The sequence below is a fragment of the Sceloporus undulatus genome, chromosome 2 (assembly GCF_019175285.1).
Source record: "Sceloporus undulatus isolate JIND9_A2432 ecotype Alabama chromosome 2, SceUnd_v1.1, whole genome shotgun sequence".
Classification (NCBI taxonomy): Eukaryota; Metazoa; Chordata; class Lepidosauria; order Squamata; family Phrynosomatidae; genus Sceloporus; species Sceloporus undulatus.
This window is the reverse complement of record NC_056523.1, coordinates 322,794,254-322,813,767: the sequence shown is the minus strand read 5'-3', so window position 1 is coordinate 322,813,767 and position 19,514 is coordinate 322,794,254. Positions and strand designations below refer to the sequence as shown.

At 42.0% G+C, this 19,514-nt stretch overlaps 2 protein-coding genes across 2 annotated transcripts in view; one reads left to right on the top strand and one right to left on the bottom strand.

Annotated features, from left to right (window-relative positions):
* Positions 1–752: 752 nt before the first annotated feature.
* SIGLEC15 (sialic acid binding Ig like lectin 15) lies at positions 753–6,377 on the top strand. The gene is made up of 4 exons (XM_042447864.1): positions 753–771; positions 1,025–1,408; positions 3,874–4,233; positions 6,343–6,377. The coding sequence occupies exons 1-4, from the start codon at positions 753–755 to the stop codon at positions 6,375–6,377; spliced, it is 798 nt and encodes a 265-aa protein (XP_042303798.1).
* An 8,472-nt stretch (positions 6,378–14,849) lies between these two features.
* The window catches only part of EPG5 (ectopic P-granules autophagy protein 5 homolog), an 88,609-nt gene continuing 83,944 nt past the window's right edge, over positions 14,850–19,514 (bottom strand). The window contains exon 44 of the mRNA XM_042449358.1: positions 14,850–17,544. Coding sequence (XP_042305292.1) covers positions 17,362–17,544 — 183 coding nt within the window. The 3' untranslated portion in view covers positions 14,850–17,361. The remainder of the gene's footprint in view (positions 17,545–19,514) is intronic.

Below are 19,514 nucleotides of genomic sequence, written 5' to 3'. Positions count from 1 at the left end.
TAAGAACTGGGAAGTGCCTTCTTTCTGCAGCTTTTCCACTCATCATAGCATGGATAATGAATCAGAAGGGCCATTTTTCAACCAGCCAAATTAACTCATCTCTTCCAGAGTAAGGGAAAGTCCAGCTGCCACAATTCTGCAGCAAAGAATTTGCCATTTTAGTACTTCACCCTATTGTGAACACAGGTTGGATCAGGTCAGACCAGGAAACTTTTAGCAAAGGAGACAAGAAGATGGGAAGCAAGGGATTCCTTCTCATCTGTTTGCTTTGCATTGTGAAAAAAGGTGAGTTATGCCTTGCCAAATTTCTCCCTCTCATGCCAAGCCAATTTTGCAGTTGCATACCCTCCAACTGTCCCAGTTTGCCAGGGGTAATACCAATTTTTCTTCTGTCATCTCACTTTTTCTGTCACTTTTAAAATGTCCCCATTTTTCTCTCCTCTTCCCACTTTTGCCTACCATCCTCTGCTTACTCCAACTGCTGCAAACTAAGGGGCTGGACAGACAAGGGGAAAGGGGTGGACAGAGGCCGCTTCTTTATCCCCCACATCATTGTCATGGTGACCGCACATCACAGCAACAATGCACTCAGAAAAAGGAGCTGTGAAATGCAGCTCCTTTTTCTGCCACTGACAAGGCTTCATTAGCGCCCTGGAGCAGCATGGTGACATCTGTTGTGTGCCATGCCATTTGGGTGTGGTGCACAATGCACATCATCAGCGTGTGCGCCGTCTGAAGGCACATGCACCAAAATGGCGCCAGGAAAGCATGGTAGGGCTCTGGAGCATGGGGATGCTCTGCTGTCCCGTGCCCTTAAATTGGCCCCAGGCCAGCACATAGCGCCCTTCTGTAGGATACATCTGTTCCAGGCCTAAGTTCAAAGTGCAAAAGTAGTTCTGACTCTGCTATGTCAGAATTCTTCTTCTAGCTAGAAATGCAAGGGATTGATCCTAGGACTTTAAATACACAAAGCATGTTGTGATCAGGTTTCTTGTTTAATTGGAGTGGCTTGCTTTGCTTCTAGGTATATCCTCCAAAGGCTGGTCAATGCATGTCCCTGCAGAAGTGACTGGTGAAATTGGCAAGACAGTTGCCTTGCCTTGCACTTTCACGCATCCACACTCAACCTACGACAAAACCTTGACTGCCATTTGGCGGGTGAAGGAGCCTTACAACGGAACAGTGATTTTCAAGTGCATTACGCACAGCTCCAGTGACTTCTGCAGAACCACCATTGGCTTGAAGAACAGATACAAGCTCTTGGGGAACCCAAGACAAAATAACCTTTCACTCCAGATTGACAACATTGCCTGGAATGACAGCAACAGATACTTCTGCCGCGTTGAATTCTCTGGGGATCTTCACGACAAGTATGAGAGCCGGATGGGAATCAGGCTCCACCTCATAGGTGAGAAGACCTTGGCTTACAGTCAATTGTTAGCAGTGGATAGATGGTGAGTTTTGAAGTGCACACTCACATCAGGTTGTTGCTGCTAATTTGTGCCTTCAAATCAACTTCAAATGTTGGCAACCCTATTTGAAAATAGGATATGGATTGGTGCTATTAGTATAAACTAAAGATGATCCATTGATCACACACTCTCCAACTGTCCTAATTTGTCAGAGACAGTCCTGATTAATCCTCTGTTGTCCCACTTTTACAGTTGCTTTTAAAAAGGTCCTAGTTTCTCTCTCTGCCTCTTGTCCTCTTGAATGCAAAGTGAGAAAGTAATTTGCTCTCTCTTAACCCAGCAGTGGAAGAGGACAGAGGGGGCACAGTATTGCCCTTCCCTGGTGTTTTGTTTTTTTTAATTGTTTTAATTTTGTATACTCAGCATGTACAGTGCTGTGCAAATTTACAGCACTTTATAAAGTTTTAATAATAATAATAATAATAATACTGTAGATCAGGTTTTGGATGGCGGAGGGACACCTCAATCCTATCAGGAGATCTTGGAGGACAACACCCTCACCACCCAAAACTAAAAAACATTTTCCCCAAATGTCTCCCCAACACTTCTAGCAGTGGTTCACAAAACTTTGCTCCTCCAGATGTTTTGGACTTCAGCTCCCAAAATTCTTGACTGTTGTTCAAGCTTCTGGGAGTTGAAGTCCAAAACACCTGGAGAATCACTGCTCTAGGGACTATGGGGGCATTTTTGCCATGTTTTAGACCTTCCCCGCCCTTCCCGGGCTATTTTAGGCCTCTTCAAATCATCTCCAGTTTACTTCCACTTCATAAAATGTTGCTGGGGGGCCACAAGATATGGCAAAAATGCCCACAAGTCCCCTAGAGTGGGGGAAATAGTGGGAAATTACAAAAACTTTGACCCCTGGGGGGGCAAAAAACTGTTCCAGAGTACTTTCTGGTCACAGTTTTGGCCCATCCTTACTGTAGGCTCAGGCAAAAGCAAACTACTGTGGCCTGTCCCAGCTTCTGTGTTCTTCCTCATTACAGTGGTCCCTTTGTATCCACTGAGATTTGGTCCCAGGACACCCCCCACCCCCATGTATTCCAAAATCCATGGATGTTCAAATCCCAATAAATACTGAAATGGTGTCCCTTATATAAAATGGCAAAATCAAGGCTTGCTTTTTGGAACTTATATTTTTTGGAATATTTTCAATCCCTGGATGCTTGGATGTGCAGATAAAAAAAATCTGTGGATATAGAGGTCCAACCGCAATAACTTTTGCCATTTTGGTCATACTCTTTCTGGGCCACATGCATTCCAGTTTTCATCTGCGAAAAGTTGGAAGGCCTGGAATCAATGCAATTTACATATTTATTGACTCACTGTTCAACAATGGATCCAGTAAGACATATATATATATATATATAACTGGGACTACCAAAGGAATTTAGGAGGGCTTCATGGAGTGTGGAAAAGTTACTTTTTTGTAATTGCATTTCTTGCTGCCATTGTTGTTGCTGTTTGTTCTCAAATCAGCTTTGGCTTATGGCAACTCTATGAATGAGAGTCCAAGAGCCCCAGTCATTAACAGTCCTGCTCAGGTCTTGCAAATGTAAGGTCGTAGCTTCCTCATTGAGTCAATCCTTCTGTAATGTGCTCTTCTTCTTTTTGTACTGCCTTCCACTTTGCCAAGCATTATTACATTTTCATTATCATCTCCTCAAATTTGCCAAACTCCAGAATCTCTGCCAGTAGGGCAATGATGATGGATTCTGGGAGCTGAAGTCCAAAACATCTGTAGGATCAAAGGTAAAGAACCATTGCCCTAAGGGATTATGTACTCTTCAAAGTTACAGCAGTGGGTACTACTATATAGCTCACGGCTTCAGCCTCTGGAATTCTGAGAATAGTAGTTTGGTGAGGTACTTACAAATTCTCTGCCAGAAAGCTCTGGTGCAATGTCTTTGAATTCTACCATTATGCAGAGTAATGGGGAACAGGCCTTGCATGACATGCTCTTGTCTGTTTGTCATTTTCATTTTAATGGCTATGTTTTTAACTGGTTTTAATTTCATTGATAGTTTAATATATTGTTTTTTGGGCTATGTGGCCATGTTCTAGAAGAGTTTCTTCCTGACGTTTCGCCAGCATTTGTATTTATTTATTTCATTTATAATTACAGTTTTAATTTCTGTATAAGGCACAATGTAGCTGTGTCTACTTGAGCCCCAGACTAGTAATTATTAATTCATTATGCTAAAAGCTTATTATTAATAATAATTACTAATCCATTAATCCAATTATTAATCCATGTGGAATGGAACCACATGAACAACTCCAGTTCTGCAGTCTTAAACTGAATGTCCATGATCTACTTTGGACAAAATGCCCAATTCTCTCGAAGAGCTTAGGCAGGTAAGAGATACCAACAAGATTCTGGTCTTTGTGTTTTGGGCAGCACCTCCCAGGATTGTGAACATCTCTGTCCAGATGGACCAGGCTCATGCTTTCCATGCCAAGTGTACGGCAGAAGGAGAACCACTCCCGACTGTGACATGGACTGGTCCTGTATCTAACAACATGACTTTAGTCTCCAGAATCTCACACCAGATAACCAAGAAACTTCAGCACCTGCTTCATGATGGGAAATATACTTGCACCGCCATCAACAGCCTCGGCCAAGCGGAAGGGGCTGTGTATTTTTACAAATTCAAAGCTGGGAGCGGTTCTTGGATTCTCATCCTCTTGTTCGTAGCCTTGGGGATTAAACTACTGGCCCTGGTGGTGATATTAGGGATCGGTGCATTCTGGAAGGGAGGTAGATGTATCATCAACAGCATTTTAAGTCTCAATGGATTGTTAAAGCACGCTTAGAAAGAACAGAGGAAGGGACAAGAAGGGGGGGGGGAATAGGAGGAAGTACATAGTTGCTTACAATGACACAAGATGACCATGACCTAAATCCTATTGTTACTCCCAACTACAGTAGTCCCATTAAATCAACTGGATTTACCAATGTGTTGGCTCAGTATTCAGTGGATTTAGTTTAGTTGAGATTCCCCAACATATTTTGTAAAAAATGTGCTTTTTTGAAGCTTATTTTTATAAATAATAATAATACCAACACCAACACCATTACTAGTGCTATTTAGGATAATAGATTGTAGAGTCAGAAGAAATCACTAAGGATCATCTAGTTCAGTGCTTCCCAAAATGTCTGATGTGACAGGTATACCTCAGTTAACAAAGTCACTTTTCCTATGATTTCCATTTTGGTGGTAAAATACATAGATCTATAATTTTTCAACATGTCAAAGTAACTAGTCAGGCAGGCTAACAGTGTTGTGTGCCTTTAAATTGTTTCCAGCTTATGATGAAGCTATCATTCTCTAGGCAAGGTTTGTTCAGAGGAGGTTTGCCCTTGCCTTCCTCTGAGGCTGAGGATCACCCAGTGGGTTTCCATTGCTGAATGGGGATTCAAAACCTGTTTTGCTCTTCAAATATACTCAGTAAGTGGTTCTGGAGGCAGCTCTTTACCTTGCCTGTTGCACACAAGCCAAGGCAGCTTTAGTAGGATCATCTAGAGTAGAACTCCACTCTTTCTTAAGTCAAGCTTTATTGCATTTTCTGCAGACACACTCCTGCAACGCAACAGTCTTTCTCTAGCCCTTCTTCACCATCTTCTCAATGCCAATGATGCACAAAAAAAAAAGTCCAGATAGACAGAAGAAAAGGAGACTGGGCTACATTCGCATAAACAGATTTTGTAACAAGGAACTTCTTTGTCAGAGGCTTTGTTAATGGAGGTACACCTGTATCTTTTTTTCTCAAATGTAGCAGATGCTTGCTACAATTGTTTCTTTATTGGAAACTCATCAGGTACCAACAGCTGATGAGTTGTGAATCAGCACCCCTCCCTGGACTTTGAGTAGCACTGATTTCTTATTTCTTACTCTTATGGCCAAGTGTCCCTTACGGTAAAAGGTGTCCCTTATTTGAGGGCCAGAAAATTTGTCCCTTGTACAGCTTTCAGGTGTCCCCTGTTTGAGGGTTGGAAAACATTTCCTCTTATATAGACTGAACAAGATGTCAAAAAAAAAAAAAAAATCCAGGCCCTTGTGCATCATGTAATTTATGTAGGTGGACAATCTGCTAATTTTACAGAGAAATGTATGGCTAAGTTATCTGGACAAGCTTGTGTCACAGTCCTTGCTATTTTGAAATTCTGGCAACATTACCAGAGAAGCAAGCAGTTCTCCCAGCCTGCCATCATACCCTAAGGTGGTTTGATCAATAAAGAGATTTACAGTCTGAGGACTTATCTACACTAGGGTCAAAGTCTGGATGGATTCCTGCCCCACATCTGCTGGAACCAACCCACGTAGCATTTCTTCGCAGGGGCAGTCAGGTGGATTGTTTACCAGCCAGTTGTCCCTGCATTAACACTACCCAGCTGTCTACACTAACCAACTGTCTGCAGCTACACTACCCAACTGTCCCTGCAGAGTTACACTACACTGACCAACTATCTCTGCAGAGTTACACTGCCCAATGGTCTAAACTATCCAACTGTCCCTGCAGACTTTCCTGAGTCTGCCGCCACTGTTGCCAGGGCAAACTCCGGGGTAAAACTTCAGATTGTAAAAACTCTGTGATAATGTATCCTGAATCTGGGGCAGATAGGGCCATCTATCATGTTGCCTACATGTTGTGTGGCCTTATCATTCCAGATTCAGGGAGATTGTGGGGTTTTTGTACATTTTTTAAAAAGTAGAGTAGACAAGCTCTAAGTCAGAGTGAGGCCTTAGTCTATTAAAGACCTGGATCTTTGCAGTTACTCAATGTTTCTCATCTGAACACCTCACTTGAATAACACAATATTTTAGCAGCACTAACATTTCTCTGGTTTTTCTCCCTTGCATTGCAGATAGCTTTATGGCCACAAGTACCCTTTCACGGTAAGAAACTCTTGAATTTCACCTCGCAAGTTTAACAGAAGTATGTTGCTAGCTTTTATCAGCCCACGGAGAAGTTTCAAATTATATCTATAGTTCGCACTTTGAATATCACAAACAATAAGAGGTTTCTGGCTGGAATCCAGCTGGCTCATTATGCCAGCAGCTGCCATAAAGATAGAAGGGCCTTGCTATCTATAGGTTACCTGATCTTTTAATCCAGAGTGCAAATTGTGCATTCCTCCAGATGTTCCTGATGTGCTGCAGCTCCCATCATTCCTCACTCTTAACTATGTTGGAAAGGATTGCTGAGAGCTGCAGTCCAACAACATCTGCAGGACCCATGATTCCCATCCATGCTACAACAGAAGAGAAGGCCTTTTTTTCTGTTCTGGCACCCCAATAATGGAATGCCCTTCTCTTAGAGGTCCAATTGGCACTGACATTTGCTTCATTTCAGTGCCAAGTTAAAAACACAACTTCATTAAAGCCTTTGGTAATCTAATGATTTATCTTATTGCACAGGTACATAATTTTACTTGCTTTACATTGTCAGGTGGTCAAATATATGATTTTAGACTGCAAATTATTTTTTACTGCTTCCTACTTTAAATTGTTTAAACTGATCTTCTTGCATGCCACCCTGAGGTCCTTTCCTATAGGGCAGTGGATACACACATACATGTGCCACTACTATTCATTCCCTCCTCACTAAAAGGAAGCTTCTGCCATCAGATCACTTCTGCTTTCTCAAACATTAGCAGACATGTCATCTTTCATGTTTCCCTTTGCAACCCAAAAGTGCACAGTATGGGGATCTGGAAGGAAAGAGAGAGAGACTTCATGATTCTGGATGTGATACTAGGGTTGGCAGTTCAGGATCATCTCAGGCTCTGAGTTTTCCAGGCCAAAACCTGAGACTTGGGCACAGCCCCAGGGTGAAGGCATTAAACTTTACATATATAGTAGCATCTACTGATGATCAGTTGATTATTTCATCACAAAGAGAGGGAGAACCTATTTGTCTATTAGGAAATTAAATTAAACAGCTAAAGGTGGTGTTCTCAAATTAAAGTGAAATGAGATTATTCCTTGTCACCTACTTAGAGAGACATATAAGGAACATTTAATCTAGCCAACATACTTCTACAGGGGAGCCAACATGGTGTGGTGATTTGAGCGTTGGACTACGATTTTGAAGACCTGGATATGATAGGTTCACCTTAGGGTTGCCATAAGTCAGAAACTACTTGAAGGCAAACAAGAACAACACTTACTTCTAACCAGAAGGTTGCTACAGAGTGAAGGATGAGTCTTAGCATCATAGTGACTGGGAGGGAAGGAACAAGTTAACTAAGGCTCCAAGATCCACTCTGCCTTCCATCCTTCCGTAGGTCGATAAATGATTGGGGGTGATTAGCTTACACATTGTAAACCACTTAGGGGGTGCTTAGTTCATTGATAAGCAGTATAGAAATGGCACTTGCTATTGCTATTGCTATATCTCTCAACCCTATGTGATGTCATGGCTTTCCTCTTGTTACATTTAAACAGCAATTTTCAGCTATTCCTCTCAGATATGCCTTCTTTGAGAAAGGTAAATGTGTTATCACCAACCTCACTGAACAAAGAGCAGATGGGAAATCTATTAGTGGCAGGTGCTGGAAAAGAGAGGGGGTGTCCAGAGGCCATGTGTCTAAACAAGCATACAGTATTCCATGTCCTAAAAAAAGGATGTTCCTGGACTTGGGCAGAATGGTTAGCAATACACCATTCATCACAGCACAGCAGGATCATCGGCACAATTGATGTGTCTGGCTTGGGAACAGCTGAGTCAGCACTCCTTTCAAAGGGCTCCAAAAGTTCAGGACAGAAACAGCTTTGATGGCTCAGGAAATTCAACTGTCTGTAGTCACATCCTGTAAGTTTCAGTCTGGATGCATAACAACCCATTAACAGCACCACTGTGATGTACAAGAAGCTGGTGGGATTGATGAGGAATGCTAGCCATAGGAGCACAACTGTTATCTTTTAGATCAGAGGTGGGCTGCATGTGGCCCCCCAGGGCTATTTTTGTGGTTCCAAAACCCAGATTTTTTTTAAATGCCCTCTATGGGGTTTGGGGACATTTTTGACATGTGGGGTCTGGGGTGGGCCATTTTAGGCTCAGGAAAAACCTTTTTTGAAACCAAGAGTGACATTCCCTGGAAAGAAGACCTCCCCTGGGCCTAAAAACATGGTGGAAATGCCCCCCCCCCCATAATCCCTAGAGAGCATTGGGGGGTATTTGGGGGCAAAGAAGTGGGATTTTTCCCGTGCTGGGGAATATGCCCCCTCCCAAGATGTCCTAGGGAGTTAATACAGCCCCTTGCCTCTTACAGTTGCTCACCCTGCTATACTGTTGCACATAAACTCACATCATCCCTGACTTTTGGCAATGCTACTTTGGGCTGATGGAGGTCAGACTCCAACATCTAGGGGGCTTCAGGTTTCCCAGCTAGGCTGACAAGGTAGGTAGGGGTTATAAGCCTGCATTAGTGATTTATATCACCCTTTGTTGTTGTTGTGTGCCTTCAACATGTTTCCAACTTATGGTGACCCTAAGGCAAACCTATCATGGAGTTTTCTTGGTAAGATTTGTACATAGGAGGTTTGCCAAGGCCTTCTCATGAGGCTGAGAGTGTATGACTTATCCAAGGTCACCCATGGTCGAGCTGGGAATTGAACACTGGTTTCCAGTGTCATAGTCTAACACTCAAACCACTATATCACACACTGGCTCTCTTATGCCACCTACCTAGTTCTAAAAACAGAAATAGCAGTAGAAGCTGGTGGCTTTCAAGTCAGTGGTGTGATCTATCAAGTCTCCATGTTTATAGGTCCACTTAGGGACCTATTCTAGGTGCTGAACCTGGCCTGCCAACTAGGCCAACCACTTTTGATAACTATCCTTTGAAATTTGGACTTAAACTCAAAACTGTTTCATGCGTGCATGCGCGCACACAGAGAGACTGGCATTGGAACTACAGAAACAAAGAACTGAAAATGGGACTATCATCCTGGAACGTCTCAATCTCTCCCAATATACCCTTTGACAAAAGTGGTTTTCTACTGGCCAGCAACTCTTCTGAGCTTTGCTTTATAAAGAATTTTGAAAAAAAATCTAAGATTTGGAGAACTTGTGAGCAAATTTTGTGCTCTAATGAGCAAGTAGCAGCTTCTATCCAACAGCAATTAATATTTCCAGAACCGTATTTTTTGTGGATGGCTCAGTATATACTTTTGCGGGAGAGTTAGGAACTGCTTCTCTTTCTTGAACATCAAGGGTACAAAAAAGTAATGGGGGTAAGTGAGTCCAATGGCGATTTAACTTGATGGTACCTTTAAGTATTCGTCTATCGTGTCTTCTTTGTAACATATCCCCTGGGAATAAAGTAGAGTTCTGCTCCCCACAATTGGCATTAATGTTCATGCTTTTATCGGCAGGCAACAAATACAGGAATCTCCATACGAAAACTTCAGTCGCACAATCAGTTCCATAAGCCGAAGCCTTCCTGAGAGAATCTAAAGTAATGCATGGGTCAAAGACTGTGGTCTCTGGGAGAAAGGCAGCATACAAATGAAATAAATAAAAACAAAATGGCAAAAATCAAGGTTTGCTTTTTAGAATTAATTTTTGAATATTTTCAAGCCATGGATGCTTGACTCCATGGATAAAGAATGTGTGGGTTTGGAAGGCCAACTGTACATAGTTTCATGTGGTTAAAGTGAAAATTTGGTAACATGTGATGGTTTAAAGAAAGGTTTTTTAAAAAATTAAAAATATGAAATGTTTTAAATTAAAAATTTTAAATTAAAAAAATAAAACCTGAGGCCTCTTTGCTCAACTCACACCATCTCTTCCAATGAACACTTATAGCCTATTTCTGCCTAAAGGCAGATGTTTGGGGAGCAGTGGTATCACCCCATCTTATGGTGTGTCACCTGTTGTGGTCAGCACCCCCCGCAGCACCCGAGCGACATCCCTGGCAGGATGGACAAAGTGCAATCAACCGTCCAGATGTTGCTGAATTGTAACTTCCAGCTTCCAGCATCCCTCAGCACTGGCTATGCTGAAAAGGGCTGTTGGGAGTTGTAGTCCTGCCAAGATGGTCAGCACAATCTATGCTGCTGAGTACGTTTAGACCATTCTCATTCTCAGACTGAAGTATCTCACAGAATAGTTGTGAGGATAATGTAAAGGAAATCCATGTCAGACTGGAGCTGGTGAACAAGTGACATGTTTGTAAATTATTGATCTCTTTTTAATGACTACAGTATGCAAGTACAGTGGTGCCTCGGGTTACGAAAGTAATTCGTTCCGCGGCCGCTTTCGTAACCCGAAAAGCCTTCGTAAGCCGAATTGCCATAGGCGCTAATGGGGAAAAGCCGCGTTTCGTGCGAAAAAGCGCCGAAAAGCACCAAAAATTTTCTTCGTAACCCGAAAAAACATTCGTAACCCGGAACAATGATTTCCAATGGGATTTTTTCGTATCCCGAAAATTTCGTAACCTGGGTATTTCGTATCCCGAGGTACCACTGTATTGGCTATATCTTTTGGTATGTTTGTAATAAGCTTTGTAGCATATTTATGCATTTAAATTATGGCCGGTTACAGACCGGCAGTTTAGTGCTTGTTCGCCACGCACTAGGGTTACGAAAGGGCGGTGCTTCCGCACCGCCCTAACCCTAGTGCGTGGCGAACACGCACTAAACGGCGGCGGCCCTTCCGCACGGCCACCGCCGTGAGTACGTCATGGCCGCGCCGCCTCTAGACGGGGCAGCGCGTCCATGACGTAGTAGCTCCGCGCCAGGGCGCTTAGTGCGCCCTGGACACGGAGCAGGAAGGAGCTCCATTTCGGAGCTCCTTCCGGGTTTAGTCCGCTGGGCGCAGCCTTCAGACAGCTGCGCCCAGCGGACTAAACGAGAAAGGGGCCAAGCGGCCCCTTTCTCTGCTCCTCGCCGCCGCGGGTGTCCTTGGGGCTTGAAGCCCCAGGGACACCCCTTTTCTGGCTGCGGGGAAGCGGCCTTTTGCCGCTTCCCCGCAGCCCAAAAAGCGGCAGATCGGGGCCTCAGCGGCTGCCGTTCTGGCCACTGAGGTCCCGCTCCGGCGGGGAAAGGGGCGGGGCCAGACCGCCCCAAATTGGCGGTCTATATCCCGCCTATATAAAATAAAACAAACATACATACAAGGTGTATTGCCTGTTGATTAAGCAAAAGTCCTGGTTTGGGTGCTTTTTTTTATTTAAAGGAGACATGTGTAGCATCGGTTCAGATTTTCTTTTAAAAGAAATGGCAGTGTTGTGGTTGTGAATTCATGAACATACTGTATGTTGGGATGGAGGCACAATAGCCTTGGGTTCCAATTGTTACCTGCCTGTGTCCTGTTATTCTTTCTCCCTTGCTATTTTAACTTCTACCTGAGGAAAGCAGGCCTACCATCAACCAGGAAAGGATTTCAGATCTCTACTCCTCACCTATTTCATCAAAATCATTATTGTTGTGTGCCTTGTCATGTCTAACTTCTGGTGACCCTGAGGTGAACCTGTTGTGGTGGTGTGCTTTCAAATTGTTTTCGACAACCCTATCACAAGGTTTTCTTGGTAAGATTTGTTTGGAAGAGTTTTACCTTCAGGTGGACCATCCTTAGTGCATCCAAGCAAAGATCCATCTAGTTCAGAATTCTGCTTGTTCTGTTGTTACACATATTCTAGTTTCCCTTAAAAGATCTGAGAGCAGTTTAAAATGACTCTCTTCCTCCATGCTTTAACTTCACAACAGTTCTGTAAGGGTTGCTGGCCCAAGGTCACACAGGGAATTCAGCTATCTCCCAGTGAAGTAGATTCAAGTCAGTTGACTCGGACTCAAGTTGGACTTCAGGCACTTCAATAACTTGACTTGGCAAAAATGATACACTGACTCGACTTGTGTATTTCACAAGTCTATGGGTCTGAGAAGTCTATGGATTTCCCAAGTCTATGGATCTGAGAAGTATTTGGGTAATACTTGTGTATTTTTAGTGACTGACTTGTTGATGCCTTTCACTTTGAGCAGCAGGCAAGACTCACCCCTAATGTGTGAGGTGCATTTCTTGGAAGGCAGTAGCAAATGTGTTAGGCAATGGACTTGAGGATCCAATGGGTCCAACATGCAGCAAGGACCACCTGCCGAGAAGACCTCAACTCCTGCCTAAAGATCATTGCTTAACACACTTGCTGTTATTTACAAAAACACTCCCACCTCCTTTTTTTCTGTTAAAGTTTGACTCCTAGATGTGAGACTCGACTTGAGACTCGACTTGATACTGGGACTAAACGACTTGAATACATCACTGCTATCTCTCCCTGTGCGAGCCTTTCGGGGGAAGGCTTTCTCTCAGCCCCACCAGTCACAAGCCTATCTGGTGAGAACATGAGAAAAAGATTTCTCAGTCACTGCTCCCAGGCTGCGGAAACCTCTTCCATGGGGAAGCTAGGCTGGCTCCTTCTCTGCAATCCTTTTGCCAGCAGGTGAAGAATGTCTTTTCCTTTTTATTTATTTAAGCAAGCATTGGATAATTGATTGGTTGCATTTTTGACAACTGCCTATTTTAAAAATTAGTTGGTCCTCCATATCCATGGATTTTGTATCCATGGATTCAAATATCCATGGCTTGAAAATTCTCTCTCTTTCTCTCTAAACTTTGATTTTACAATTTTATAAAAGGGACACCACTGTATTATGCCACTGCATTTAATGGGACTTGATGGGACCACACATTTTGGTTTTCACAAGGGGTCCTGGAACCAAACCCTAGTGGATACCAAGGGCCTACTGTAATGGTGTTTTAATATATTAGATCAGTAGTTTCCAAACTCTGGTCCTCCCCATTTTGGACTTCAGCTACCAGTATCGCTGACCATTGGGCAAGGTGGCTGAGGCTTCTGGGAAATGCAGTCCAAAACTCTTGGAGGATCAAGAGCTGGGAACCACTTTAGACCTGTTCAACTGTATTTTTATTACGTTTTTTAAGCTGTATTCTTTTTTAGCCTTCTTGTATGACACCTTGGATCCTGTGGTGGGTGACAGTTAAAAAAAACAAGCAACCCATCTCTTCCAAATGCTCATTCAGCACTCCAATAACTGCATCATATCTTTTAACACCACCAGCTAGATATCCCTCTGCAGCTTGGAACCAGGTGATTTGAAGACATGATCTCACTCCACAAGACCATCAGAACTCTAAGAAAATCTGGAGATTATCTTCTCTCAATCTCACTACCTTCTCAGGCTCCTTTGGTGGAAACAAAGGAGAAGGCCTTCTCAGTGGCTGCTCCTAAATTCCAAAACTCCGGCCAGGATGGCCCCATCCCTGCTCTCCTTTTGGTGTCAGATTAAAATATTTTTGTGCCATCAGGCTTTTAGAAATGAACTATGATGGCCTTTTAATGGTGTATTGTTTTGCTGATTTTTTAAAGTTGTTTTAATGAATGTTAATAAAGTTAACTTTACAAATTGTTTGTTAGTAAATAACTTTACATTTATACCTTTTGATATTTTGTATCATTTTAAATCTGCATTGCTTTTAATCATTTTGTAAGCGGCCTTAAGTCCCACCTCTGGAGGAAAAAGTGGAATGTAAATCAATAAAATAATTTTACAAAGATAATCTCCTGCTGACATAAAGGCAGGTTGGAGTCAGCACCCCGAACCTTGAGATGACCCACTGCCAAAACTTGCCCTGCACCATTTTTAAACATTTACTCCCTAGATTCTAAAGCAGAGACAGGTAGATTGGCCCAGGTGCCATTTTTATTGTTTTATTGTTCATAATGGCTCAGCATGTTGTCATCTTGGGGCACTGTGGAAAATGAAACTGGCCCATTGAAGCAGAAGTGCTCCTAGAGACTCCCAACACTAAGTCAAAGAAGAGCTGACCAGAATAGACTTTACCCAAATGCTTCTCCAACCTGGAATCTGAGTCCTACCACCTTCCCAGGCTTGTCTGGTGAGGACAAAGGAGAGAGCTAGTCATGGCAGCACAGTGTTTACGGTATTACCTTTTTACAATGTTTAAAATGAGTTTTTAACTGTGTTAAATCCATGTTTTAATTGGATGCTTTGTTTAATTTAAAAAATAAAACATCTGTACTATATATTGTTTTAGCTACATTTTGTTTTAGCATAGTGTAAGCTGCTTTGGGTCCCATATTGAGAGAAACAAGCAAAATAAAATAGCCATCTCCTCACATAATGGTTGTTGTGTGCCTTTATGGCAATTCTAAGACGAATCCATCATGGGGTTTTCTGTGTGACTTGTCCAGGGTCACCCAATGGATTTCCGTAGCCAAGCAAAGAATCAAACCCTGGTCTCCAGAGTAAGTAGTCCAATGCTCAAACCACAACATCACATGACACCCAAAGGCAACTGCTATTTTTTCTGTTCTCATGTTTGCTCACCATTCCTTGCAGCTGATATCCCAAAAAACAAAGCAAACCATTCACAACTAATATGACAAGAATAGTCCAACGTTTCTCACTGTTTATTTCCTGTGGTCCTTACAGACACAAACCACTGTAAACACATGTTCTGTAAAAGCCACAACCAGAACAGCATTTCCTGTATTAAAACTCTTATGCCAGATGCACACATATTTTCTGCATTTTCACAGGCATGTTTTGTTTTAAATAATTAACACTGAGCCAAGTAACAGCACAGAATTTTCTTCTTCCACCATCTTTCCCACTTCAAAAATAATAATAATAGAGCAGCTATGCTTTTTTCCACTTGAAGAAAACACCAAGTCTATCCCTCTCACCCGCTATGGTTCTTGCCAATGCACCAAAGTTGCAACCCAAAATATCCGCCCAAAAATTTAGTCCACAAAGCAAGTTCTGAAGGTCCTACCACAACCACCTCATTTTCATAATTTGGCAAGATGAGAAAAGGAAATAGTTCAGAAATTGCAACAATGAATCGATGCCAAATGTTCAGTTAATAACAATTAGCGATAAATTATCACAGTGATTCTGCAATAATTAGTTGAAGGCAATTAACTATCTGCCAGAGCAAGATGCTGATGCGTTGGGAAAGGGACAGTTGGATAGAATATCATGAGCTGTGTGGAGTTGAAAAGTTGAAGATATAGCAGGAGAAAATTCCCTAAGTATGAACACAATGCTGCCCAAAGAGTTTGCTGGAACCTACGTGAATAAATGAAACACCAACAAGCAATGATCAAAAAGCAGAACAATTTCACATTCTCGGTTCTTTTGGGTAGAATTTAAATTGCTGCCAAAGTAAATAAAAACAACTTCACAAGGCATTGTGTACGTGTTAAAATAAACTTGGCTTTTGTTTTTCCAGAAGGGAAGGAACAGCAAAACACACTCAAAAAAGGCAACAACAGAATAATCAGCTTCAGAGGTCCAATATAGAAACTAATAATTATAATTCATCATAGTGTACCTTTCAGACAGGCCATTCTGGAGTGTTAGCTCAACTTAGCAAAACAAAGGAATACATAGGGTTACTTTCCACAGGACGGCTGTCCCATTCTAAAGCAACTTAATCAGGAGTGTCCAATTATTTTCTATAGAATTCACTTTCATGTGGAAAACCAGCTTAGCAGTCTCCATTTCAATAAGAGGGAAGGAGTTGAACTCAGCCCTTTTTGTATTATTGAGAAAAACCCAAAATACAAAGAATTCATGATTTTTAAAAAAAACTAGAAGCAGAGTAGCAAGTTTCTGAGTTGCACAGAGCTCTGTTCCAAGGGGAAATCACTTGGATTCTTAAAAGTTTGCTACTCTGCTGGAACAATGGTCCAAACGGTAACTGTTACAGGAAAATAAGGTTCCTTATTAAACTCTTTTAAACTCTTTTACACATAAAATAAATCTACTCTCTTTTCTGATTCATTCAATCCAGACAGCTTGTTCTCTGCTCATTTTATCCTTCCTCTAAAGCAACATGAAAACAAATGACTTATTCCAAGCACATGATAAACTTACAGAAGATCTCTTCCTTCTAGACTTTCTTAAACAAATAAACTCAGCTTCTCTCTGCAGAGATAGAGATGTGTGTATAAAGGTTTTCTCTGTGGCAGAGACTCCAAAGGATTCATTATTAAGACTAAACCATCAAAAATACATATGTGACAGGTGGACAGAAATGGATTATGCAAAAGCATAAGTTCAAGGATGGTCCAAAATTCTTATTATATACAGAACTTTGCTTACACATTTCACAGTCAAAAGGAAAAAAAGGCACAAAAGCAAAATTAAACTGGAAAAGTACCAGCAAAAACCCCACACTCTCACACATAATATGGCACTATTTCAGTACAGCAATCATCAGCCTGAGTCCAGGAAAGTTAGCTTTTTGGATTACAGCTCAAGAGTCCACTAGATGGCAAAGCCTTAGTGGCTAGGGGATTCAGGGAGTTGTAATCCAAAAGTGTAACTTTTTCAAGTTCTGCCCTCTATCCTCAAGTCTCCTTTACAAAAGTTTTGAAAAAACAGTAGTGCTTCCTGCTCCAAGATGTTTTTGGATGCCCAAGGCAGCCTGGCCAATGGAGGTACATGATGGGATTTGTAGTCCAAAAATGTCTGGGCAGGGCACAAGTTGGCCACTCTGTGCTTTACAGCCTTGAAGCAATATCCAGTATGAAGGTCTCTTGTTGCAAGTTCCACTGAAAGGAAAATAAACTCTCACACTGAATCAAACTCTAAGCTGAACAGCCAAGGAGATTTTTTTCCTGTGGTAGAAATTCAAGCAGTTTCTGAACTTTTACAGCAGAACACTTGTTTGCAGACTTGCTTATTTCCACTGTCTCTTCCTTCCCCTTTGATAAAGCGGAACGCCTTTAATAAAGTCACTTTCATGTGCAACATCACTGTCAAATGTAAACAGAAGATAAATCCATGATTGTAATGAGAGGTGGGGCAAAGCCACCTACCCTCTCCTATTGCTATCGTATAGCATCCAAATAATGCACTTCTGGATACAAAGTATTGACAAGAATAGCCAGAAGGTTATTTCCATCACGAAGAGAATGACAAGAATCCTTGATAAACTGAGAAGCTTGAGAGATCTGTTCCTGATATTCCATGTATTGTTTGTTGGAAATGAGGGAGTCAAGAGCATTCATGGCCTGCCAAGATAAAGCCAGAAACAAGAAGTTGTTTTATGAATGAAGGATACCATTCCAGAAACGTTACATTTTTAAATTAGAACTCTCAGAATTCCCCAGAACCCTCAGAATTCTAGACGTTGTGGTCCCTAAAGTAAATTTTCTCAGCTTTGTGACATTCATGATCCAGCTGTTTTTTCTAAATCAGTTGAAAGAAAATATCTGTTTAATGTTAGGAAATAATACTTAACATTACAGCCTAGGTCCAGGCTATTTGAGAGACTATCTCCACATATGAATCTGCTTGCATTTTGAGATCTTCTAGGGAGGCCCTTCTTTTTGTCCCACCACCTTCACAGGTACCTCTTGTGGGAACACAGAAGAGGGCTTTCTTGGTGCTCCCAGGCTCTGAAATTCCCTTCCTATTGAGGCTAGAGTGGCCCGCTCCTTACTGTCCTCCCACTGGCAGGTGAAGACCTTCTTGCTTCAGCAGGCCTTTGAGAGCTGATTGCTGAGGGGGGGGGGGGGGAAGGTGGCTATTAAGAAATTCTGATTGAGTCTTCCTTACCCAGAATTCCAAAATTCGAAATGGGTGGCTAAGATAGTGGCAACTTTGCTTTCTGACCATTCGGTGTACACAAAATCTGTCTCATGCACAAAAATATTTCAAATACTGTATATAAAACTACCTTCAGGTTTATAAAGCATATATGAAATGTAAATGAATTTTGGGTTTAAATTTGGGTCCCATCTCCGAGATACATCATTATGTACATATGTGCAAATACAGGTATTCCAGAATCCAATAATAATAATAATAACAACAACAACAACAACAATATAAAAATGGAACACATCTGGTCCCAGGCATTTTGGACAAGAGATACCCTGTACTACAATGTTTATACTTGTCTTATTTTTTATGGTCCTGCTTCTAATTATTTTAAATTCTATTGAACCCTTTCTCTTGAGAATAACTCAGTATCTGGGGTGAGAAGGATTCAAATTGAACAGGAAGGGAGGTGTAACTTAATACAATGTAGCAGGAGGATTTTTCTCTAATAAAAACACCCCCTCAACATTTTTAGAATTTCCACCTTCAGCAGCAGGAGGAGAAGATGGAGACAACCTGTACTTTTACTGGTCCTCTGAATGCGTGCAAAGCGGGTCTCATAGAAGAGACGGATGTAAGACTTTGATACCCATTTGTACATGTCATTGTTTTATATTGTATTTTTCATTATTGCATGTCACCATTAGTAAAGTCACGGAACTGAAGAAATGAGATACGAATTTTAAAAGGACAAGAATACGCATGAGACTCTTTTAGTGAGTTCATGACAGAATCAAGATTTTTATTTCACTTTTACCCCAGCTTTCACTGAGGTCTTTGTCTAGGATGAACCCTTTCAGAGAGTGCAGGTGGAACAATCATGTGACAGATCACTCAGTTTAACCTGGCAATGGGCAAAGTACAGTTCTCCACACACTACTGGACTGCAACTCTCAGCATTCCACAACATCAGCTATGCTATCTTCGATGGATGAGAGTTGAAATTCAACAATATTTAGAAGGCTGCATGCCCCCACCTGTGATTCAATGGAGTTGCTAGAGACTGAATCCAGATCTTCTTCATGAACAAGGAATAATCTGATGTTCAGGGCAGGCCCCTTCCCCAATCTGTAGAAGGAAGTCACCTTCACTGTCCCCCTCCCCCTCCAATCTCTATCCATCAACTGCAGCTTTTGCCTGTAGTTCAACATCTAGTTTTCAGGCTTCTTTTTGGTCCTGATCTTCTAAAACGATCTGTAAATTGTAAATCTGTAAATCTGGAAAAAGAGCCCTCCTCCAACCACCATCTTGAGGGGGAGAGAGGCCTGGCCTAGAAGACAAAGAGCCCTCCTCCAACCACCATCTTGAGGGGGAGAGAGGCCTGGCCTAGAAGACAAAGAGCCCTCCTCCAACCACCATCTTGAGGGGGAGAGAGGCC

Excerpts from the sequence above, each read along its gene's own strand:
- SIGLEC15 (XM_042447864.1), top strand. Across the intron at positions 1,409-3,873 it reads AATCAGGCTCCACCTCATAG|CACCTCCCAGGATTGTGAAC; the intron begins GTGAGAAGACCT and ends TGTTTTGGGCAG. Across the intron at positions 4,234-6,342 it reads CGGTGCATTCTGGAAGGGAG|ATAGCTTTATGGCCACAAGT; the intron begins GTAGATGTATCA and ends CTTGCATTGCAG.